Source organism: Primulina tabacum, chromosome 13, assembly GCF_025594145.1.
Source record: "Primulina tabacum isolate GXHZ01 chromosome 13, ASM2559414v2, whole genome shotgun sequence".
NCBI classification, from domain to species: Eukaryota; Viridiplantae; Streptophyta; class Magnoliopsida; order Lamiales; family Gesneriaceae; genus Primulina; species Primulina tabacum.
The window spans coordinates 27,235,788-27,261,818 of NC_134562.1; the positions used below are offsets into that span (position 1 = coordinate 27,235,788).

A 26,031-nucleotide genomic window follows, 5' to 3' on the forward strand; every position below is an offset into this window, starting at 1 on the left:
GTTAAATTATGAACGGGTTTAGATCGAGATTGGAAAGGTTAAATCATGAACGTGGACCAATCAGCCCGTTAAATTATGAATGGGGATCTCATGTATGTGGCAGTGGATACGTCCCTGTCTTCCCAGTACTGTGGTTTAGTCTGATCAGGCGATTATGTTATGGGTCACTTGCTTTGAAACATGCCTCTACGCAAAATGATGAAGCTATGTATGTTTATGTATGTTCAAGTATGCAAGCATATTTAAAAAAAGTTTATGGCACGTCTAAGCATGTATGTACGTATGTTCAAGTTTTATCTTGCAAGTTCAAGTTTAAAGTATGTATGTCCTATTTTAAAGTTGCATGTGATCTTATTATGTAGTACTTGTTACTTCCAGTTTATACGTGTTGAGTCTTTAGACTCACTAGACTTGATCGATGCAGGTGAGGAATGTTTATGAGGAGACAGGAGGTGGGGACCAAGGAGCAGGCTTGGACTGAGCGGGAGGCTAAACCCGAGGACCGCCATGTTTTTAAGTCTTTATGAAAATGTTCAAATACTTTTGTCAAACTCTATTTTAGAGCTTTGTTGAGACGTACAGTTTATTTTATCGAATTTTTAATGCTAACGATTTTATTTAAGAAAATTTTTAATTCTTCCGCAAATTTTTGTAGTAAAATGTACGGTACGTTACATATGAAGTTTTCAAATAGTGCTCTTGCCCAGGCACAACATGAATCATGTGAGATAATGTCCTTAAATACTCCATCTTGCTATAACATTTGTGACAAAATATTCTAATTTATATCTTCCTTGATCAATTGTTAGGAAAGCATGTGAGCAAGGATAACCACAAAACTGAAACATGCCACATGTACATGTCCTCTTCGTCAATTCAACCACATACTGTCCAAAAATACCCTGAGCCGAAGAGCATTGCACCTGATATTCTTGGTTTCCTAAGTATAATGCATTATAGTTCCTCAATATATTGGGGTAGACCTCATGCCGTCATATTTCTCCATTCCAGCCTTCTTATGTTGCATTTTCTGTATCAGTTTATTTCTTATGCATTCCAGCAATGTGATGATTGACTTGTCTCTTGCATCCAAAATGTAAGAGTTGAATGTCTCACAAAGATTGTTCACCACCACATCACTCAAACAATTTGTTCTGAAGTGACTTATTTCCCAATGCTCTAGAGGAAATTTTTTAAGCCATTCACTTGATGTCTCATAAGTAAGATTCATGTTTGGATCTGCATCAACAATAAACTTAATTGAATTTTCAAATGCTTATTTGTTGTATATGCTGCCTTCCAAAACAAATCTTTCAAATTCACTCTCCTATATTTCTTCTTGAAGTTCTGGTACATGTGTATCAAGCAGTACATGTGCTCTAAATTAGAGCAAGGTCTTTTAATGCTTCAACAAGCCCCTTTTTCCTATGAGAGATGAAGGTCCATCTATCCTCTCCCAAACCTCCTGTATCATCAAACAAATCTCTAAGGAACTACATCCAGTTGTCTATGTTTTCTAAGTGATTACTGCCAAAGCAATGGGGACAATGTTATCATTGTCATCCTTTTGAATAGCCACTAAAAGTTGTCCTCCATGAACTGTCTTCAAGAAACAATCATCCAATCCTATAATAGGCCTACGTGCTATGAAAAACAAACCTTCATTCCTTACAAATTGTAATATAACCTATCAAATGTAGGTGGTTCCACATCTTCCTTCCACTTAACCATCAATTTACTACCCAGATTATATCTCCACATTGTCTCCAAGTAATCCCACAACGGTTGGTATTGTACCCTGTCAAGTCCGTTAATTTTTTTCATTCCAGCCTTCTTTGCCCTCAAAACCTTCTAGTATCCAACCTCAACCCCACATTATCTGATTATCGAATTGCTTAGTTGGTCATTCTTAATGTTAGGATTGTCTCTCACAATGTTCTCAATCTTCTTCTCCTAGTATTTGTAGTCTGCAACCTTGTTTTCTCGTACTCTGGCACATGAGTGTTTCCCATTGATTGTTTTCATTTGAAATGTGAGTCCACCCATCACTAAAGAAGCATGAACCCTCCAACTACATCTATTTTGCATACAACAGTTATTCTAGTGCTTTCATTTTCTTGTACAACAGCTCAAAACCCCTCTTACAATGTAGTACTTCAAAACCTCTTTAAATTCTGATGCACTTTTCCACTTCATCCAACCACAAGCAGGAAATTCTTCATATCCTAACCATCTCTATATATAGGATGTCTCAGGCCCTCTTCCCATGATACATCAAGACTAATTAGATCATCATCCCAACCATTATCGCCTATCCCAATTAATATCACAATCATTTATCTTTATTTTTTCCTACCTTACTCTTCCCTTTGTGAGTACCTTTTACACTAGCCCCTTCCTCACCTAATTCAGTTATTTTTAGCTTTATTCCTTTGTACAATATCAACTTCATAAGAAAATGCAGAATTTTCAGCTGACATGGTGTGATTTAAATCTTAAGAGTCATCAAACTCAGTGAAATCAATAATCCATTCATCATTATAACTAAAGGCAACATTTCTAGGGGATACAGTTGCAGGACATTCTTCATCAAGTTCAGAATGACATTGGCTTGATTTTTGAGGTGAGAGGGTGGGACCAGAGCATGTAAAGGTCTCAGCAATTTCATGAGAATTTAAATCAAGAACCTTTTCAGGTTATGGTGAAACATGAGGAGAATGATGCATAGGGGAGTTTGGTTCAGGTTCAGGTTCAGGTTCTGGTGAAACATGAGATGCATTTTCAGTATAAGCATATTTCCTATTCTCAATACAACCTACTGGTCCTAAATTCAGGTGCTCAAAAATAGGAATATTTTTCCCTTCTGGATCAAGCATCATTTCAACGACTAGCATCATCTCTTCAACCCAAATTGGAACTGCACCAAATCCTAATAAACCCATACATTTCTACAACTTGTTTGTGTCCTGATATCTGTGTAACCCCATATTATATTACATACCCAGGGATTCTACAAAAAAAGTGCACATTAAACTTATTGTCACCAAACATATTGTGCATGTCATATAAGTTGTGTTAGTATCAGGTTAGAGTTTAGAGGAATGATGAATAAGATCTTTTAAAATTTTATTTAAAAGCTTGAACTACAATAGCTTGGTTCTTAAAATATTAGATACGGAGAAAACAAATCGAGTTTGATTTTATAACCAAGTGAAAAGAACTCAAAACAAAACCTCTAAAAACCAATTAAATATTTTGTAAAACATTTAAAGGATATGAAAGTAGAATGTGTGAAAATGGTTTGGTTGAAATATTTTATCGAACAATATGCATGCAATATTTGGTAGTTGAAAGACATATAAAATTTTTCATCTATGCAGACCAAAAACTCTAGCAAAAGTATGTAAATGCAATAAATAAATAGACACAAATTTCTTTATGAATGTTCAGATATTAACAACTCATACTTCACACATTCTTCTCCTTGAAAGGATTCATTGTAAGACTTTGATTTATACAACCATTTGTACAAACTCATTCGTCTTAGAACTTATCCCGTGCCTAATCAAAACTCCTAGTACACTATCGGTTGTAGGCCACAACTTAATAATTCACATAATATTTAACTTATTTTATGCCAAGATTACATACACAATTTTTAATGTCTTTGTGTGAATACTATCACTCAACTAAACTTTGAAGCTCATCTTTATTATTATTATATATATATATATATGAGTGATTATGTGTGTGAGAAAATTAATCCATTATAGTGTATATACTCTCACATGTATCCTCAAACACAAGAGAAAAATCCCTCACTAAACTAATATATCTATTTAGAGTTTCCTTCTTGGGCTTGTTCTCATTTTAGCTGATATTTTCATGTAGATTGCCCAAGCTTTGAATCTCCTTCAAAAGATTGTATTTGATCTTCAAGATATATATATATTGTCTCCAAGAGTGATATATATGTTAGAAATAATAATATGACCGTTGTAAAAGGTTCTGCAATATTTCTGACATTGCAACGCTCATATTTGATTTTCTGGCAGGCTGTTGGTGTGGTCTGGCTCCGAGAGAAAAATGTTTGAATGAATGAACCTGTCAGATGAGCCAAACAGTTGAATGAAAAGGTCGAACGAGAGCAAAATTGTTGCATGAGAAAAATGGTTGATGAATGTCATCTGGTCCGATGCTTATAACTCTTGATTCGTTGATTTATAGGCAACATGGCAAACACAGAAGTTGTAGCCATTTCTCTTATTGTTCAAGAAAGCAAGAATTACCCATTTTCAAGTTTATATTTGAGAGATATGCTTGAAATAGTGGAACTGCTCAATTTAGCCAACAACTATATCTGTGTTGCTGACCAGCAACTGCATCGTGATTTATCATCTTCTTAAGCTTTGATTCAGACTACAACATTTAAAGATGATTTGTAAATTGTTTTTCGTATCTTTCTAACACATGCTTAATCATTCCATTACGATAATTGAACTGAGAGATATTGTCAAAATAACAAAGATGGTATATCGAGCCATCTGGCTCGAGGACCGGTTGGATCTTGCGACCATCATTTCACCTTGATAAATTCTGAATTAACTCGACCAGACTCTCAATATTTTCAACTTAACTTCATTTGAGTTACAGTTTGTCGAATCTCTCAACTTGACATTTTGCAATTACACACTTGAGTAAATATATTGGGAATACAACACCAAGTTTTCTATTATCAAAATCAAGATTGATATCATTTTCTCAACCCAACAATCTCCCCTTTTTTATGATCGCAAAACTTAAATAAAAAGAATTTTGTCTAACATATTTATCTCCCTTTTTGTGAGAGTCAAAAGGTTGATTTTAAAAAAAAAAATCACAAAATTTTTCTCTTGCTTAAGATTTAAATTTGATTCCCCCCTTAAAATTATAATTAGCTCATCCTCTAAATTTTTGAAAATTTGAAATTGATAAAAGTAGATGAGTGACTAATCACTGTAAATATTTTCAAATTATGCAATGCACATTTAATAACACAAAAATATCCAACACATAAATACATTAATCAATCATGTAGATTCAACAATAATAAGCAATTGAAACTTATAAATTTTAATAAACACAAAATCATGATGTTCTTGCCAATTCCAATATACATACATTGAAAATGTCACTTATTTGTCACAAAGCACAATCAAAAAATGTAAAAGAATTGATAGCCAAGCTAGCATAAGATGAAATATCTAATTGGCATTTTACTCAAGTATCATAGAATAAATAAAACTTAGAGCGAGGTTACTGAGTTTTCTTGATGTTATGTGACTTAAATTTGTATATAATTGTCTTTTCTTTGTTGATTGCAACATCCTTAAGCTTCTTGACAAAAACATCAACTTTTATACATGATGTGTTTTTTGTCACATCACAAATAGTCTGAATTCAACGAATAAATTGATTTTTCTAGAGCATGAACATGTTGCAATTTTTATACCGCTTTAATTCTCTACGAGTCTATTCTACAATGCAAAAAAAGTTTGTCGTTTGAGCAATCAAGAAAGGCGTTATGTCATTTTTCCCAAAGTTGCTGCAAGATACTAGAAATGTCAAATATGCTATATATATATATAGTGAAAAAATCTAAAAATTTGAATTTTTGTAGAGCAAAATCAGTTTTAAAATTCTCTTTCAAGAATAATTCTATTTGATACGACTTGTTAGGATTGAGTTAGAGTTTAGAGGAGTGGATAAACTCTTTTAAAATTTTCTTTAAAAATTTGAGCTATAATAGCTTGATACTTGAAATATAGAACACTGAGAAATTAAATCGAGTTTTGTTTTATAACCAAGAGGAAAAAACTCAAAAATAATCTCTCTAAAAACTAATTAAACATTTTGTATTTTAAAAATATGCAAGTTGAATGTGTAAAAAGGTTTAATTGAAGCATTATATAAAAACTTTTGTATGCAATATTTTGTTTTCTGAAAGTCAAATAAAATGCTTCAGCCATGCCTACCAAAAAACAACAACAAAAGTAAGTAAATACAATAAATAAATAGACACGAATTTGTTTTCGGATGTTCAAATATTAACAACTCCTACGTCACCTCTTCTTTCCCTTGGAATGATTCCTTAGAAGACTTTGAATTATACAATCATATAAAAACATTCGACTTAGGACTTATATCTTGCCTAATCGAAATTCCTAGCATACTCTCGATTGTAGGCTGTAACCTCACAATCCATATAATGTTTAACTTCTTTTATGCCAAGACTACTAACATAATTTTAAAGTCTTTGAGTGAATACGATCACTTAACTAAACTTTGAAACTCATCTCTTTGGTATATGTGAGTGATTGCATATGTGAGAAAATTAATCTATAGTGTATATACTCTCAAATTCTCACACACAAGGGAAAAAACACTCACTTATATATATATATATATATAGACTTATCTTCTTGGGATTGCTCTCATTTTAGCTAATTTGTTCATGTAGACTATCATGACTCTCTTTCGAAAGCTTATATTTGATCTTCAAGATGTTGTATATATAACCTCTAAGAGTGATGTATATGTTAGACCTAAGAATATTACTGTTGAAAAGGTTTTGTACTGTTTCTTACACTGTAACGAACTTATTGGACTTTTCTGCATTTGCTAGTGTGGTATGTTTCCAAGAGTAAAATAGTTGAATGAATGAACTAGTCAAATGGAAAACACAGTTAAATTAAACTGACGGGTGTGCAAAATGGTTGAGTGAATTTCATCTGGTCATGTGTTTATTACTCTTGATTCATTGATTTCTGGCCAACTTGATAAACATGAAAGTTGTAGCTCTTTCTATTATATCCATAGAATTAAGAATTACCCAATTTTGAGTTAAATATGAAAGAGATATGCTCGAAATACTAGAACCGCTCAAGTTTATCCGACATTTGTATTCGTGTTGCAGAACAACAAATTCCCCTCGATTTATCAGCTTCTTAAGTTTCGATTCAAACTTCAAACTTTGAAGATGATTTGTAATCATTCTCTATCTTTCCAAAGCATGCTGAATTGTTCCATTACAATAATCGAGCCGCGAGATATTACTAAAATAATAAAGCTGATCTATCGAGCCATCCGACTCGAGGATTTTTGGCTGGTCGGATCTTGCGATCACAATTTTTCTTTTTAACAGTCCGAATTCACTCGATCTCCCTCGCCAGATTTTCATCTTGACTTCATTTGAGTTCCAATTTTTCAAATCTCTCAACTTAACTTCTTGCAACTATACACTTGAGTAAATTTGTTAAAAATATAACAAGAAATTTTGATATCATCAAAATAAAGATTGTTTGCGTTTCCACAACTGTGGGGACCCGGACGCTAATTATGTTCTTAATCATCATTGGGACTAATTAATCAATTATAAAACAGGGTCTAATTTTTTTTTAAAATGAGGAACGTAGTGAAATAAAACGTATATACATCTCAGTATAAAAGTACAAGTCCTGTACCACACACATTTATTCAACTAAGGTTTAACAGCTAATATCACGTGTCTAACCCTATCTCTAATCCAAGTCCGGAGCCTCCACTCTAATCACGATCTCTCTTCATCTTCTCAACCCTGAACCTGTCCCACCTATTGTCATGCACACATACAAAACAAGACAACAGCCGGATAACTCCGGTAAGAATAAATCCCAGTATAAACAATGTAAACATGCAATCATATAAAAATATATACAAAAGCATATAACAAATATCATTCACATGCAGCCAATCAACAAACATGTATGATATCAAAACTATAAATCAACTAGTCGTATCAGACTTGACTCAAACAACGCGTCATCTCAGACTCGACTCATTCCTAATCCAGGGATCCCGGTTTTGAATATTGAGAATTATATCGAATCTCAGTCGATAGGAATGACTCAACCCTAAACGGCACCGATATAATTCCTATATCCAGTGTCTGGGCGAAACAGCCACAGAATTGACGAATCAATCAGGGACTAAGCGAATCAGCCAATAATCATACGAATCAGTCAGGGACTAGGCGAATCAGCCGATAGCCAGACGAATCAGCCGGTAACTTGGCGAATCAGCCAATGACTAGCGAATCAGCAGTCAATATATGCATACAGTAACTAGGCGAATCAGCCGATGACTAGCGAATCAGTAGTCAATACATGCAGTGGCTATAAATCAATAGACTACAAACATCAATCTCATCAATTACAAATATCAATGCAATAAACTAAGTATGTGATTTAGGGAAACTCGAGTCAAACCTCACTCGAGTTGTGCAATCCCAACTCAACATTAATTTATACATTTCTTTCTTATACTCTGACTCTGTCGAAGTCTCGAACTCAAAGCCTGTCAATACTTAATCTGACATTAACAATATCGAGGGTACAGTATCAATACACCACTCAAACAACACTGGATATAATCAGAATTCAATCAAATTCTGTTTCAACAGCACAACGTCATAGTCTCAATATACCCAGCAATATCATCTCAGTCAGATATCAATTCTAACATCTCATAATCGGTAACAATCCAATTCTGATATCAAATCGATTCCAAAACAACTCCGAAAATCATAACAATTCCATATGGTATTTATTCTTCAGTCCGGTTTCGATTATACGATGTCTAACATGACCAGAACATCATATAAGAATCATATCAGATTCTGACAATACCATAATTTCAAATCATATCAAAACGTAGTAAAACTTACGTCCAGTTGTAGCCTACGTCGATAGGAACACAGTACTGAAGTCAGATTCAAAATCAGATAGACGGATTTCTCACAAAAGGCGTAAGGATTTTTCACTCTTTCCTCGGCCCTTTCTCGATTCTTCTTTCCTCCATTTCTGAAGAATTCGTGCATATATATATATATATATATATATATATATATATATATATATATACATACACTAACATGCAAGAAGGCAAATGGCACATCCTTTACACAACACGTCTCGCGCATATGCGCGACATCAACCGGCGCATATGCACGAGACCTTAAGTCTCGGCGCGTGTCTTCCCAACTGCTGGGACATTTCCGCGCATATGCGCCCAACTCTCTGGACCTCTCGCGCATGTGCGCGTATACAAGTCGCGCATGTGCGCCCAGTGTTTCTGTCCCGCATCATGGGCTTCCGCACTACTCGCGCATATGCGCGCTTACTCTTCGCGCATATGCGCGAGACCTTCGGCTCTCGCATCAACAATCTTACATCCAAACTTTCAATTCGTGACTCGATTAGCCCTTTCATAATCGTTTCGATTAAAATCAATAATCGTAATTTAACACGATATAAAATCTCGGGCATTACAGCAACCCAACAAGTTGTTATAATGAAACCTATCGAATTAATTTTTTTTAAATCCATGCTTAAGCCCTAAAATAAATAATTTTTGGGTTTTCAGCCTCTCCTTAAACCGACCTCCAACCCACATTTCAAAATCAACTTATACATCCACACATAAAAATAAATATCTAAAGGGTATATAAGTCAATTCATAATTAAAAATATGTTATTAAGAATGAGGATGAGGCACCTGAGCTAATAATAAAAAAAACGATGACCGTCAAAATCATTAAAAAATTTAGGCAGTTATTTTCCATTTGGAAGGTTTACAGAGGGTCCGTACGCATTTAGCCCGATTATTCCACAATGTTTATGTCCCGGTTTCATATTTTTATGAACTGAAATCTAATCATAATTCATAGACTCTCAATTTTGTTTTGGAACCAAAGCCGAAACACAAAGATTTTTGTAAGACTGTCTCAATGATTTGTTTTATGAGACGGATCTTTGACCACACCTAACTCATGAAAATAATTATTTTTATGTCAAAAATATTATCTTTTCTTGTATATATAGACCGGATCAACTCGTTTCACAGATTTATGTCCGTGAGATCATCTCATAAAACACGTGCTCAAAACAAAAATTTATTTTTATTTTATTTTGACATATTAGTCCAATTTTGATTCAAGTTTATTTTATTTTTTGACAAATTGTTATAAGTTTGATTCATGGTTCCCTCAACATTATAATTGGACAAATGTTGTCGAATTTATGGATAATTTATAGTTCATCTATCATAAAAATTACAAACTCGAGATTCAATGTTAACAAAATACTTCTCAAATTTTTTTTCGGCTAAATTCTCGGTTCAGTCACAATTGTTTAGGGTAGTTTCCGATGTAGTCCTAAACGAATATAATGAGCCGATTTAGTCCCAAACGTTGCCAAAGTTGTCCCAATCCAATTTCTCCGTTAGTTTCCAGTTAAGATAAACAGAATAGAAAGGCAAATCAATTTGAAAAAAAAAAAAGAAAAATCCCCAAAAAACTCTTACGCTCTCTACGCTCTAAAAATCCCCAGAAATCTCTAACATCCTCCATCTCCTCCATCTCTCCATCTCTCTCTGTCATCAAGGTATGTACGCAATTGCTCCTGGAAACAATTTCTTTATTTTCACGTGAAAGCAGTGATAGAGAGATTAGCTTGAATGTAAGTTGATTAGAATTACTGTAATTCTTGAAATCGTGATATCATGAAATCAAAGCATCGTCAATTCTTACAAATATAATAGCATCTGTAATTCTTCCCCCATTGCTTTTCTTTCCAGTGTATTTTAATTGTTAAAATTATTTATTTCCACACTTAAGCGGGTTGAAATGGATTTCCAGTTGAAGGAAGTCATCATCCCCATCCTCACTCTCTCCTTCCTCAGCCATTGACTTTCTCTATGTGTCGTCACCTCAAGGTTGATAAGTAATGGCTAAACGCAGTAATTCGACAATTGAGATTACTCCAAATTATGGTAAATTTTTTTTTTTTTTTTGCACTTTATTTTACTTAATTTTTTATCATGTATTTTTCAGTGAAGAATTATATTGTTTTGTCCGTCTTTTTTTCTTTGTAGGTTTACTTGGAAAACAAGATTTGATTACTATTAAAATTCATTACAGTGGAAGGTTTAAATCTAAAGGCGAACACGATGAATGCATTGGGGGAAGCTTGGAATATTTCGACTTTTTTGATCTTGATAAGCTAGCAATGGTTGAATTGTGGGGGTTTGCAGATGATCTTGGATTCAAAAATAAAGATGATATCATGTTTTGGCACAAGATCGGGAATACGCTAAATAAAATGAGATATCTACAAAATGATTCAGATGTGTTGGAAGTTAGAAAGAATATTCCAACAAACTATGAGGTTGAAATTTATATGGAACACTTAGATGCCTATTCAATTGATGGTCCAAACGAACAAAGTGGAGTTGAAGCTGTCGACGAATTTTTTGACATCGATGAAGATGTTATCATGGATGATATGTTTTTGATGCATTCATTGACCATGAAATTCAATCTACGAAGTGAAAGAATATGATTTCTGTTGAGAGAGAAAATGCAGATAATCTGCCATTAGTGGTGCATGAGCTGGAGGATGATGAGGGCGACGAAGAAGATGTTTGCGTAGACAATGAAGATTTGGATAGTATTCTTGATTCTGATGAGGAGGAAGTAACAAATTATCCAAAGTTTGATCCAAAGAGAGAATCTAAAAACCCGGACTTGAAGCTTGGTATGATTTTTTGCTCAAAGAAAGAAGCGAAATTTGCGATTAAAACTCACTGCATTAGAAGGGGAATGGCAGTGAATTTTGTAAAGAATGATAATATTCGTCTTTGGGCAAAGTGCAACAATGATGATTGCCGCTAGATTATTCATGTTGCAAAGATGACTAATGAAAGTTGTTGGCAAATAAGAACTTTTGATGACAAGAATAATAAATGTTTTCGGGAATTTAGCAACAAGAGCATCAACTCAACATGGTTGGCAAAGACTTTTTCCAGGATAATTGCCACAAATCCTAAAATGGGAACCAATGAGTTTAAACAAGAGATTTGCAGGACATTGAATGTAAACATTTCGAGGAAGGTAGCTTATGTAGCCAAGAGAAAGGCACTAATGCTGGTGCAAGGGACTGTAGAGGAGCAATATCGTCAAATAAGGAGATATTGTGCTGAACTTAAAAGATCAGATTCTCGAGCCACAGTAGTTTTGAAGTTGACAGAAGACGAAGAAGGGCCAAGGTTCCAAAGATTATACGTTTGTTTTTCAGCGTGTAAGCAAGGATTTAAGGATGCATGTCGTCGTGTCATTGGTGTTGTTGGATGCTTCTTAAAGGAACAACATGGTGGACAATTGCTAGTGGCTGTGGGGTTAGATCCGAATAACAACATATTTCCAATATGTTACGCGTTGGTTGAACGTGAAACAAAAGATAGTTGGACATGGTTTCTCCGGCTCTTAGATGAAGACCTTGGGATTAGTGGTGTTCAATATGACTTTACATTTATGTCACATAAGCAAAAAGGTTTGATTCCAGCACTTGAATCTTTATTTCTTGATGCGGAGCATAGATTTTGTGTCCGACACTTGCACAGCAATATGAAACGTGCTAGATTCAAGAGTTTAGCTGTTAAGATCACCTTTTGGGCTGCGGCAAAAGCGACAAGAGTTGAAGATTTTTGAGTTCAAATGAATGAGATGAAAGTTATTGATGAAAATGCATATGAATGGCTTGCTAAGAAGCATGAAAATCAATGGTCTAGAGCATATTTCAGCACCTCTCCTAAATCTGACATCTTATTGAACAACATGTGTGAAACTTTTTACAGCATTATATTAGATGCCAGGGAAAAGCCAGTGATAGATATGTTTGAAACACTGCGGAATCTTTTGATGGCCAGATTTCAAGTTAATAGAGAGAAGGTAAAAAAATGGAAGGGTCGAATTTGTCCAAACATCAAAGATGTGTTGACAAAGATCTACATGGTGGCTGTTAGGTATTTCCCAATGAACTCCGATGAGATGCATTACCAGATATCAAGATCAGATGATATACGTGATCAACATTCAGTTGACCTGTCGATTAGGTCATGCAGCTGCAGGAGATATGATTTGACTGGCATTCCTTGCAAGCACGCTGTATGCGCCATTTGGTGCAAAAAAGAGGATCCAAAAATGATGTCCAACAAGAGACTATGACACAAAAAATCAGAAAAGAAAAAGTACATGTAAACATATTTGGTTTATTTCATTGTTTTTGTGTTGTTTACGAAAACTCTTATTTGTGTACCTATAAAACTACAGGTGAGAAGACCACAAGACTTTGGTGCTCATATTCAAGTAAGTTTAATATCATTGATAAAGGTAAATTATTTGAAATGTATATTTGTACAAAATTTCTTCAATAATAGACAATAAATATGTGTTTTCTATAGGGTAATCGACCGGTGAATATCAAGAAACCTGCTTTTGTAAAAGACGGCATCAACTTCACAACTGTCTCACAAATACAATCCTCCATGAAGTCTACCTCGTCTGAAGGATCTAGCATGAACAAGTGATATTGTGGCTGGGATTTGTATTTTGTTTTTTGGCGTCCATGTTTTCCGGTAGTAGTCTTACTTTCATTTACAAGAGATTGTAATTTTTGTCGGTAGTAGGAACAAGTGATTTTGTGGCTGGATTTGTATTTACTTGCGTGAGATGTGTCTGTCTTTGTTACTGTTATGTTGATATGAGGAAAAGTTGGTACTTTTGTAATTGGGTTGTGGTGAAAGACGTCTTTCGTTTTGTTAGATGTATTTCATTTTGTTAGATGCAGTCTTCTTGCCTTTAGATCCATGCCTTATAGTTGATCTTGGGAAACATAACTTTCTGGTTTTGTTTAATTTTTGCTTGGTTTTCTTTTCTAAAGCATCAGGGAGTGTTTTTCTTGGAGAGAACATGTGAATGTTTTTATAAATTTTTCATAGTAATACTGGATTAGTTTGTGCATACCAGACTTTCCTTATCACGCAGAAGTGAATCAAACAGAAGGCGTGATCACGCCTTATTCCAGGACCTCTTCTGTTTTGTCAAGACAGGAGTGAAGCAGACACAAGGCATGATCACGCCTTATTCCAGGACCTCTTCTGTTTTTCTCCTTCTTCCATAACTTCATTTTAGCAACTTCAAATATTATACAAATCACATTTGAAGCCCAACTTTATTCCAAGATCACAAATATGACAATTTAGCCATAAAACTCGGAATAAAAATGCCAGATAAGCACGAATACGACAAAATAAATTCTTAAAATTAGAGATATATGATTCGTTCTTATCAGTGCTTCAGTTATATAGTGTCCAAATTCAATTGCTTTACAGAATAATATTGGATTCAATTCTCTACAAGCCATTGTGCGCTCAATACATTCCATTAAAAGTTTACAAAATAATATTATGCGCTCGATACAATCCATTAAAAGGTTACAAGATACTAAAACATGCACAACACAATTCATCAGTTGTCTTCACCACTAATATTTAGAGATTCGATTTGTTGTTTTATCTCCTCTGTTATCTTCACTAAATTCGATAGTGCCTCGGTCAATTTATCTATTTTTCCAGCTTCAGTGGGTTTTGTACTTGCACTTGCATCTGAATTTGCACTATAAGTTGTGTTCGACGTTTCTTCGACAGTGTTGCTAGAGGAAGAAGCTTGCACTGGAGCTTGCTTGTCCATATAAGAATCAAAAGCTTTTATAGCCCCCTCCCTACTCAAGAAGGACCTGTGGGATGCGCCGCTAAATTTATTGACTTGCTTTTGTGCCTCTTCCCAAGTCTCATATACTCCGGGTTTTCGTCCAATAAAAACTACATATGTTTTACCCTTTATCACAACAAAAATATAAGAACAATTAAGTATTTCACACAAGCAAACAACACAATATAATTTCACAAAAAAATTTAAAAAATAAATCTACCATTTTTATTTTACTGATGTTACTTTCGGCTGCTAATAAATAACAAGCAATTAGCTCACGTGTGAGAATGAAATATTTGAACAATTAAAATACAATGGAATTGCTCATCATCAACCAAACCGATACTTCGATAAGCTACGAATTTCTTAACAAAAATACTTTCAAAAAATATGAAATATTTGACCAATTCAAGTAAACTGGAATTGCCCATCATAAACTGTAATTGACCATCATCAACGAAAAAAAAATTCGCCCAATTTCAAGCTACAACAGATGCTATTATATTTCTAAAAATTCACGATGCTTTTATTTCACGATATCACGATTTCAAGAATTACAGTAATTCCAGTTTAGTTTGGGGATTTCTGTGGAATTCAAGTTAAGAATTCAAGAATCGCGATATCACGATATCGTAATTCCAGTTAAGAATTCAAGAATCACAATATCACGATTGCGTACATACCTTGATGACAGAGAGATGGAGAGATGGAGGAGGTTGAGTTTTCTGGGGATTTTTAGAGCGTAGAGAGCGTAAGAGTTTTTTGGGGATTTTTTTTTTTTTTTCCAAATTGATTTGTCTTTCTATTCTGTTTATCTTAACCGGAAACTAACAGAGAAATTGGATTGGGACAACTTTGGTAACGTTTGGGACTAAATCGTCTCATTATATTCGTTTAGGACTACATCGGGAACAACCCCAAATAATTGGGACTGAACCGAGTATTTAGCCTTTTTTTCCATACCTCCCAAAAACACCCGAGAATTACAATCCGACCCGAAAGAAAAGGTCCGAATCCCACCATATAAAATACTCGTTCCCGGTGATTTCCCCACAATAACAATGGCAGAACAGCTTCTCCTTCTCCTCCTTTCGATTCTCTCCTATTCAAGCAACAAGAATTGGAGCTTAATTTACAGTGTTTTTTACTATTTTCTGTAATGGCGATGAATACGGAAAGATCATCCAAGGCTTTGCACAATTTCACGATGCCGGGACAGCTGCGGTGGGGGAATCAGCGGTTCCTCCAATGCATGAAGGTCAACTCCGATGGACAAATCTCGCCACACCAACGCTTCAACACGTCGGCTGCAGATTCTCATTACAATCAGCACCACCACCATCATCGGCGTTCGGTTTCTGTCCAAAACCGCCGCGCCAGAATAAGAGGCGGGAACAGAAGAGAATCCTCTTGCCACGGGTCCCACAAAGTGTGTTCCACGCCGCCGCCTCCCGCCGATCATGGGATTGCCGCCATCAGAGAGAAGGTCCTGTTCGATCTTCAAACTGCAGCCGTTAAGATGAAAGACGCGATTTTCAAGGAGGGTCTGGAGAATGGAGAGGTCTCTTATCTCGTTTCTCCTCCGCCGCTGGCGGCGGCGGGGGCGGCGGAATTTCCGCAAGGAGAAACCCATAGGCCGTGGAGTTTGCGAACACGGCGAGCTGCTTGTAAAACGACACCGTCGGGCGGTGGTGCTGTCACGGGGAGTGTAAGTGGAAGCGGTCCAAGCCCGGGACTTGAACCGACGAGACCGTCGGCGGCTGTGGACAACTCTTCGAGGCTGAGGAGCGGCGGAGGCATGGCGGAAGGAGTTGAGAAGAGGGGGCGGGAGAAATTCTCGGTGGCTCTTTCGAAGAGTGAGATCGAAGAGGATTTCATGACAATGGTCAATCACCGTCCGCCGCGCCGGCCGAAGAAGAGACTAAAGATTATTCAGAAACAATTGGATGTAATAATCTGAAAATCCAATTGATTTATCCTATTCGAAATCTGGGCTCTTGACAAATGTATAAATCATTGCTTAAATTATGTCTTATTCTTTGAAAAATTTGCAGATGCTGTTTCCGGGATTGTGGTTGACGGAAATTACAGCTGATATGTACAAGGTTACTGAACCAGCTCCATAAACCAGAAAGTTATATCTTTGGCTCTTAATCAGAAACTTGCATGTACAATGAAATTGAGAAAATAGTGTTTGGTTCTCAATTCTATTCATAATTTGATCCTAATTTTAGTGTATGCTGATATTGTTAATACGAGTCAGACATTGCTGATATATCCAATAATATGTCGTCCTCATGTTTTGTTTTTCCCTTGAAGAAATTATACTAAAGATTCACGGTCTTTTGCGGATTACTCGCATTTGAATTCATCCCCGTTTGAATTTAGGAAGCTGATTTTCCATGGATGATCTAGTTTTGCAGTTATATTAGATTGTCAAGATGGATCGATTTAATGTCGCGCAGCATCTGCTTTGTGAGGCTGGAATCTATTCAAGATGTCGGAGTTCCTCTGGTAAAATGTGGTGTACAAGAAAGGTCTTCTTGATGCTGTTTTTTGGTTCCATTTTAATTTATATTTGTTCATATATTTTTTTAGATGATTGGAATAAAGTTACACAATATTGGAAAAGTCGGGTGGGGGTTTTCTTTCTTTCAGTGTCTTAGGTTGGATTCAACGCAATGCTCTACGATAATTATTCTCAATAATTAGTTCTTGTCCCTAATACATACAATAGAAACCATACTCGGTTTATTTTGATCAAATATGACTACTCCAAGGAGAGGCCGGTGGTGCGTAGGTCGTCCAAGCCGGATAATTAGATACTTGTGAATATCACCTTTTGCGTTTGGCGTGTGACTGGTTGGGCGAGTCCGGTCCATAAGCTCGTAGAAAAAGAGGAAAAACACGCAAATAGATGGAAATATGAATTCCTGATGATTCTTGTTGTTCATACTAGTTGATCTGCACCCAGAATTACTGCAATATGTGATATTGGGCATATTTCTGGCAATCGTTTTCACACATATATATATATAAATATATATAAATGAGATGATAAGTAGTTTCTCCTAAAACTTGAAGCTTAAAGTTCAACCAACATAAAAATTTCATGGGTTAATTGCATGTAGTCATGTACTACTACCCCTGTGATATCTAGAGGTTGCTGAAAACTTCTAATGGAAATAATGATATTTTAACTCCTCGTGTTTTCAAATCTTGAACACTTGCATCCCCGGGGATGTTTTCAAATTTTGAGTATATGTATGTGTTTTCAAATTTTAAACACACGCATTCCCAGAATTACTGCAGTGTGATTTTTTTATGATATTACCAACAATCTAGGTATTTTACGAGAGTATTGTTTATAATTTCCCCAAATTTCATTATCTTTTCTAACAAAAACAAGGAGTCTTCCCTCGTGTCGGGTGAACTATTTGCTTTCATCCATATGTTTTCAAATCTTGAGCATATGTATGTGTTTTCAAATTTTAAACACGCGCATCCTCAGAATTACTTCAGTATGATTATTTTTTCATGATGTTATCAACGATCTAGGTATTTTACGGGAGTATTGTATATAATTTCCCCAAATTTCATTATCTTTTCTGACGAAAACAAGGAGTCTTCCCTCTTGTGTTTGGTGAACTATTTGCTTTTATAAACTTTTCTAAAATAGTTTATAGTGAACGTTTTTAGATCTTTAAAAAGAAGAAGAAATGCTATCTCTATTCATTGTCATTTTATTTTCTAAAAACTTATTTTCTGTATCTCTCAATATAATCATTATTTTTTTATATTTTTACTCATTACAAAATATATATATATATATCTTTATGTATGATATTATATATTGTATGACAAGAGATTTAAGTTAAAACAATACAAATGTTTGAAAAATAAACTACCAGACCAATATTTATGCAATTTATTTTTTAGAAGGCATGCATAAATAACATATAACCATACAAAGCCATAGGTTTGAGTAGTAACTAGTAACTAGTAAAGAGACTTAGAGTTGCTGACTTTGACAAAATTCTGACTAATTGGAAGCATGGCATGTGCTATATTTTGGTCGATATTCAAATTTTGAGTTCCTAAGCATATGATACAAGTAATAAATAAAAACTGATACGCTTGTTGTTTTAAAAAAACATTTTCCATCATAAATTTGAGGATATCTTAAAATTTTCTGAAGAATAGGTTTCTTGTGAGACGGTTTTACGAATTTTTATCTGTGAGACGGGTCAACCATACTGATATTCGCATTAAAAATTAATACTCTTAACATAAAAAATAATATTTTTAATGGATGACCCAAATAAAAAATCCGTCTTACAAAATACGATCCGTGAGACGATCTCACACAAGTTTTTGCCTTATCTGAAATCGTGATTACAATTTTTAAAAAATATGTATGCGATGTTGCATAATGGTATTTGTATATTCAAGGCTATATATATTCAGTTTGAATAAAATATATGTTCAAAAGTGTAACTTAAATTTTTTTTACAATAATTTTGATAAAAAAATGATTTTTTTATTTGTAAAAATTAGCCTTATTCTTAAGAACACTAAAGGCCTTGCTATTAAGTTTTTTCAGTACAGAGGATGATCGGCTCACGGGTTTTTTATAAATAATTTAAAAATAAAAATGTTAATTTTAAAAAAAATTCACAAATATTGTAATCCGTGCTTACGAAGCACGGGTTCTCGGTCCACGTGAGCATTATCCGCGCTTCGTAAGCACGGATGCTCCACGGTGGAGAAATATCCGTACTTCATAAGCACGGATGCTCCACCACGTGGATTATCCGTGCTTACGAAGCGCGGATAATGCTCACGTGGAGTATTATTATTTGTTCTTTTCTGTCTGTACCTCATTTATTTTTCGTTCAGCTTTTTGACCAAAAAACTTTCACGTGAATTTTGATTTCGAATACTTTTCACCTGAATTCTGATTTCTGAAATATGTACCAAAAGTTTACATAATTTTCTATTTTTTTATACGCCTTCTGTAATCTATGTAATACTGTTAGATTCGAACATTTCTTATAAATATTTTCAGTTTCCTTCTATATTGTTATTCGAGCATTCAGATTAAATTGTTCTCTCAAATTCCCTCGTCGAAATGTCTAATATCGATGTACTCTTATATTTTGGTGGTCATGTAGTTATCGATAAAAGATCGGTTGAATATAGTATTCTATTTGTTAGACCGATACGAGTATCACGATCTATTAATTTCTTGGAGTTGATTGAAGTTGTGCATAAAATGTTAGGAATCGATCCAATGAAGTTTTCTCTGAGGTTTTCAACAAAATATTCATTCATGGAGAGATCATCTGGGCATGAAATTCAAGTCAATCTCGTTGATGATGATGCTTTACAGTTTATAATGCAACGTGACAATATTCATATGTTGCATTTATACATGGAAGCAAATTCAATTGAGCATCATGTTGGATTTGATGATCCTGAATCCTACATGATTCAATTGAGCATCAATTGAGCAACACACTTTGTGAGTCGGGCATGAAATTCAAGTCAATCTCGTTGATGATGATGCTTTACAGTTTATAATGCAACGTGACAATATTCATATGTTGCATTTATACATGGAAGCAAATTCAATTGAGCATCAATTGAGCAACACACTTTGTGAGTCGGGCACGGTTTAGAAGCTCAATAATCACCGAGCTCCGGTCACGTTTCCTGCGACATCCATGGTTCGGGAGGCATATAACTGGTATCATTTCGTCGCCTCGCGTTTGATGCCATCTGGGCATGTTTCTGATGTGAAAAAACCGAAAGCAGCATTGGTCTATTGCATCATCGCCGGCAAGACAATGGATGCAGGCCGGGTGAGAATGAATTCGATTTTTCAGGCTGCACGGGGCACATCCACATTTAGCATGCCCTATTCTTCGACTATCACGGAGCTCTGCCGCCTAGCTGGGGTTACATGGGATGACAGTGAGCCAGTCTTGCACAGAAAAGGCGATATCATACTTGTTGCGAAGCTCCCGAGGGATAAAAGACGGAGGCAGATTGAGAGTGGTCCAGGCGAGGTTTCAGAGAGTGGAACACAGCCACAGCCCACGCGACAGGCACCACACTCAGGACAGACACGTACAGACAGGGGAAAGATTGAACACCAGCGTCTCGATGACTTAGAGCGCATGATGAGGAGACACTGGCAGATAAAGCGCGAGCAGTTTGATTACGTGCATGATTTTAATCGTGTGCTTGTGCATCACTTCCTTGCGACTAGCGCCTCTGACGAGCCATTTCCACCACCGCCATAATTTTCACACCGACCCGTCGAGGACGATTTTGAGTATGATGAGGACGAGGAGGTTGAGCTGTCAGGCGAGGACGGCGATTCCTGATGCTATCTGAATGAGGTACATGATCTCATGCTTTTATTTGTTTATTACTACAATACGCTGGAGAAATTGCATGTACTACAGTTTGGAGTTATTTAATTTTGTTTAATTTTGCACAGATGATCACGAAACAAAGAACGACAAATCTGAGGATAGAGACGCCACTGCTGATTTTTCATCTTATCTTTCGCTTCTTAAATTTCTTGTGTTGCGATGTCTAAATGTTCAAACATTTTTTTACGTGTTTGTTTATATGATTGCTTTTAGCTTTGGTCTAACTGTTTATCTTTGTTTTTTTCCGAATATTTGATCACTATATTGCAAACCCTAAACATCTTCTGATTTCAAAAAAACATATTGTTATTTATATGAAACTATTAAAAAAACTTGTACAACTAAGACAATTTAAATGATATAGTTACAATCATGTAGAAGAATCATCATCAAAATTACAATGATACAAATGGCTACCTGTTCCACAATCGAGTGGATTGCGTCTTCTCATCCCTCTACGCAATCCAACATCTTCATGGATTTCCTCATTCAGTAACCTGGAAAAGTTATTGGTGAAATAACATTCTTCTGTGGTCGCATATCATGCACAAGCTGGTGAGGACCATCATTAAGCAGATTTGTAAAACTTTGTATGTTCGACCAAGATGGAGTTTAATAATCATGCTGACCAAACGAACATACGTCAACAAAGCCCGAATCACTAAAAAAGCCAGGTTGAGTAGTAGAGGCTCCTGCAGTATTCAATCGAGTTGACGGAATATTAGTCTCATACCCAGTTTGTTGCCTAACCATGTCGCATTCCCACCCAAATGAAGACTGATGCGAAAAGGGAGAAGACGTACTGAAATTCTGTTGGACATTAAATTGCCCGTCAAAAGTATGGTATAGATATGGTTTAAAACCAACGAAATTAACTGTAGGTGATATGGTGCGTACAATTATTCGATTATACCATTGAAAGTAGTCTTCGTCAGTCTCCATCGATCGCCCGTGTCGTACTCCTTTAGCAACATATCTGAACCTACTACTCCACAACTCAATTGAATTTGTATGATAATCTCCCCAATTGGTGTTTCGATGACCTGTTCTCGTGATATTATGCAGATCATCGTTGTCGATGACAGACCCTGGAATTGATTGTCATCTTATAAATTTTCGCATCACCCGATTAAGACGATGCATCCCCACGATGTCAAAGTAAATAAGGGGACAAACATAACGCCAAATTTTGTTGTCGTTTGAATCAATAATCCTCTTCACGTCTATGTCATTCTTCCGATAAACAATCCAATTAAACTGCGAAAAATATATATGTTAAAAATTAACATACATTTAATCATAAAAAACTTTAATATTCATTAAATCAGAATAAAATATTAAACATTCAGTAATACCTCATTATTACTCATACGATCTAGAGAATCCCTTATAATTCTTACAGAATGCGTGGGAAAATGGGTGTAACTAAATCCAATTTTCCACCTACAATTTAACAAATACAATTACATATCAAAACATCATAAGAGATATATATGATATTACCACAATAAATTTTAAATATTACCGTGTAGTATATGGAGAAACTGGAATAATAACATCTAGATCAATGGAAGGTACAACTAATGTTAACCCATCTCGGTCGGGGTTAACACATTTAATTCTGTTCCATTCCCATATCTGCTTATTATAATAAAAATAGTTAAACACAAATAACAAAAAATTTGTGTTAAATAATCACATTACATTATTTGTACATGCAGGATATATAAAGGTCCAGCCATTATAGTCTTCTCTATTCGTGGTTCTTTACACAACTCACGGTATAGAAATGCTAAAACACCATTTCCCCAACTGTAAAACTTTACGTTATCAATATTGTAGGACCGAGCACTTGCCGCTTTACCAAAAACTATAGCTAGTAGTAATGGTGCAACCCAAATATTTTAAACTGCACAACAGCTTAAGCACCACGATTAGATCGCTCTATTAAGCAGGGATAATTATTTCACCCAACAATCTTTATCCCAATAATTGCACTTCTTGCAATCAATGAGAATCGAACCCGTGACCTTGGCTCTGATACCACTTGTTAGGATCGGTTGATTGGTTGACATGTGTTTAGAAGGGGGGATTGAATAAACACTCACGATTTTAGAATCTTTTCGAATGAAGTGTCAGTTCTGTGACAAACTGAAACTAGAAATCTTGTCAGTCAATGACAATCAGTTTAACTGATAACAGTTGTGGAAATAAACAGACTGAAAGATAGAATAAATAACTGAAGTAGTAACACAATAAGATTTATGGATGTTCGGAGATTGAAATAACTCCTACGCCACCCCTTATATCACAAGGATAGGATATGCACTAAAAGATTTTGATCGATACAAAACTTGTACAGACCCACTTCAGTTTGAACTTAACACTGCCAAAACTGAAACTTTTAGTTTACTAAATATCTCACAGTTCTTCGACTGAACTTAGCACAACTGATCTAGTTAAGATCAAATAAACAATAAAACGGTTTGTTCTTGTAAGCTCGAAAGGTAGCCTCAAATGCTACAAATAAATCAGATAAGTGTGAGCTTTTTTATTCTTGAGTAAGAGCGATAAATTCAGCGGGGTAACAGCAAGCTTGAGAGAATAGATTGATCGATTGTTTGCTCAACTGCTCTTCTCAACTATTTATATGCTTATCTTCAACGGTAACATACACTGTAAGCTCTGAAATATTGCGTTCCACTGCGAGTTGCAGTCTACTTTGTACTATTGTCGGTTGAATGTCATTTTCAACAACTGATGACGTGTACAGCTGAATGATCAGCTGATAAGCTAACAACTGAATATATCAATTGATCAGTTTCCAACTGATCAGTCAGTTGTCTTCGTAATTTCAGTTCAGCTGGTTTCAGTTGCCTTCGATAAACTGCGCATTAATCTTCAGTTAGGCAACTGTCAGTTGATTTATGTAGTTCAGTTACTTCAAGCTACTTGATCAGTTAGTCCAATAAATTAATCATTTAGTTTGTCAAAACAACCTAAATTAAGTTTTCAAAAATTTTCCCCTTTTTGGTGTTTGACAAAATTTGTAAAGTATGAACTGATCAACTGAACTCAAAAATATTCTTCGAACTCATTGTAGATAAAATAATTCTTCTAATGTACAGATTCGTACAAAGAATAAAAGAATAAATAATTCCTGCTATAGTCTTCAACCAATAACTGAAGTCAGTTGATCTTCATTTCTTCTTCTTTCCTTTGTCTTCTCCTTTCTGATATTCTATTTCTCCTATTTCCCCTTTTATGTTAAGCACATCAACTTTCTTGGATAGAATACGAACATCTGCTGCGATATCTGATACAACATTCATCACAATGTTTTACAGCATATCAATCCTTTTGGTGACTGTACTCTCCATAAAATCAAAGTGTCTGCCGGCTAATGCTTGAGTTTGAAAATGAGATTCAGTCGACAGTTTATCTTTCTTGATTTCTTCCATCTGGAGAAAGAGAGAGGTCACATTCTGATTGATTTGTTGTGGTCTGTTCGTGGTAAACTCATTGTTAGAGTTAAGCTTCAATGAGTGTGCAAGTTGAGTTGACTGTATTTCAGAAATGGCATTCATCATACTGACGAGGTTGGTCTGAACAGTCTGAATTTATTCAAACAGGGCTTCAGTATCTGAAATACCAGGAGACATGGCTTCGGAAGTTTCTGGAATCTGCACCCTTTTCTGTTGAGTAAATACAACCAAAGTGCCGTCAGTTGCTTCGGATTCATCCATCACCATTCCTGAAATATTTTCAGTTGTATGTTCCTGTTGATGCTGGGGAGGAGAAGAGACATTAGGAAGAACAAAAGTAGTAGAAGGTTCTACAGTTGGTTGAATAACTGGATCTTCAGGTGGCACTTCTTCAGTTGTAACTAAGTGCAGCTGAGCCTCTTTAGTTTGTTCAAAAACTGTCTGTTCAGTCATAACAACTGACTGAACTGGCTGTTCAGTTTATCCAAAAATAGTCTTCTCAGTCGGTTCTTCTGAAATAATAGGTTGATCTGCTGGTTTCTCGGTCAAGACAACATCTTCAACTGATTTGGATGTTCCCAGCTGAATATCAGAAGTGAGTGATTAGATGACCTCATCAATATTGGCCAATGATAATTCAGCTTCTGAATAAAGCTTCGGACCAGCAGTTGAAGAGAGAGGTGCTGAAGATGATGATGGTTGAGCAACTGAAGTGGAAGGAATAGTTGCTTGTTGAGAAGATTCAGCATCTGTTTCCTTGGAAGGCTCTTGAACTGATTGTTCAGTTGGCTCTTCTGATGAAAAATCTTGGGAGTCTTCTGGAATGATCAGTTCTTGATCCATTTCCCAATTTTTGATCTCTATTTGCAACGTGAGAAGCTCCGAGTCCAGTTGGTCATGCACAGCTATGTCATTGTATGTAGTTGGACTGGTAGGATCATAGTTCAGTCGCAGTTGAGCAACTATCTTCTGTAGCTTCTTTGCTCTCAGTTGATTGAAGAAATAATTTTTTCGCTCCAGAGCTTGAAAATGGTAGATGCCTTGACTACCTTCATAACAATATTTTCCAAGTCAACAAATTTCTTCAGTTTTGACTTCTTCTAAAGCTGCTTGACGAAGACTTCAGTTTTGAATTTGACCCATTCATTATAAGCCTTGAGCTTGTTTTCTGAAAATTCATTGATCTCTTGCGAAATTAGATCAATGTGCGTTTGGATTGCATTTGTTGGTCTGGGCTCTTCTTGCATTTTGCCCTTGCCTTTTGAGTCAGTCAGGGCATGAGGAAGGCTCAACCCTGAAGTAGTCGCATCAACTTGTTCTCTGATCACTAGCCCCTTTGGTCTGGCAAGAGGTGGAGGGGTGTATCCAGAGATAGTGATCAATGGAGCCTTAACTCCAGCAAACTTCTTCTTTTAACCAGTTTCGGTGACCTTCTTCTTTGGTAGAACAGCAGACAGAGGTAACTGATCCTCAGTTG

At 35.6% G+C, this 26,031-nt stretch overlaps 3 protein-coding genes across 4 annotated transcripts; all 3 read left to right on the plus strand.

The window, feature by feature from the left end:
- Positions 1-11,767: 11,767 nt before the first annotated feature.
- On the plus strand, positions 11,768-12,565 carry LOC142521957 (uncharacterized). Its single transcript, XM_075625130.1, has one exon. It carries the CDS (start codon positions 11,768-11,770, stop codon positions 12,563-12,565), a length of 798 nt encoding a protein of 265 aa, XP_075481245.1.
- A 6-nt stretch (positions 12,566-12,571) lies between these two features.
- Positions 12,572-13,081, plus strand: LOC142521958 (uncharacterized). Its single transcript, XM_075625131.1, has one exon. It carries the CDS (start codon positions 12,572-12,574, stop codon positions 13,079-13,081), a length of 510 nt encoding a protein of 169 aa, XP_075481246.1.
- Positions 13,082-15,702: 2,621 nt separating this feature from the next.
- LOC142523406 (uncharacterized) lies at positions 15,703-17,631 on the plus strand. Of its 2 annotated transcripts, XM_075627189.1 has the most exons (3): positions 15,703-16,574; positions 16,681-16,759; positions 17,048-17,630. In XM_075627189.1, the coding sequence occupies exons 1-2, from the start codon at positions 15,786-15,788 to the stop codon at positions 16,750-16,752; spliced, it is 861 nt and encodes a 286-aa protein (XP_075483304.1). In that variant the 5' UTR covers positions 15,703-15,785; the 3' UTR covers positions 16,753-16,759; positions 17,048-17,630. The 2 variants fall into 2 exon arrangements, with proteins under 2 accessions (XP_075483304.1, XP_075483303.1); XM_075627188.1 differs by having other exon boundaries at positions 16,681-17,631.
- The last annotated feature ends 8,400 nt before the right edge of the window (positions 17,632-26,031 follow it).

Coding starts and splice junctions, on each gene's coding strand:
- LOC142521958 (XM_075625131.1), top strand. CDS start 12,572: ATGAATGAGATGAAAGTTATTGATGAAAATGCATATGAATGGCTTGCT.
- LOC142521957 (XM_075625130.1), top strand. CDS start 11,768: ATGACTAATGAAAGTTGTTGGCAAATAAGAACTTTTGATGACAAGAAT.
- LOC142523406 (XM_075627188.1), top strand. CDS start 15,786: ATGGCGATGAATACGGAAAGATCATCCAAGGCTTTGCACAATTTCACG. Junction 16,575..16,680: donor TTATTCAGAAACAATTGGAT/GTAATAATCTGA, acceptor AAAAATTTGCAG/ATGCTGTTTCCGGGATTGTG.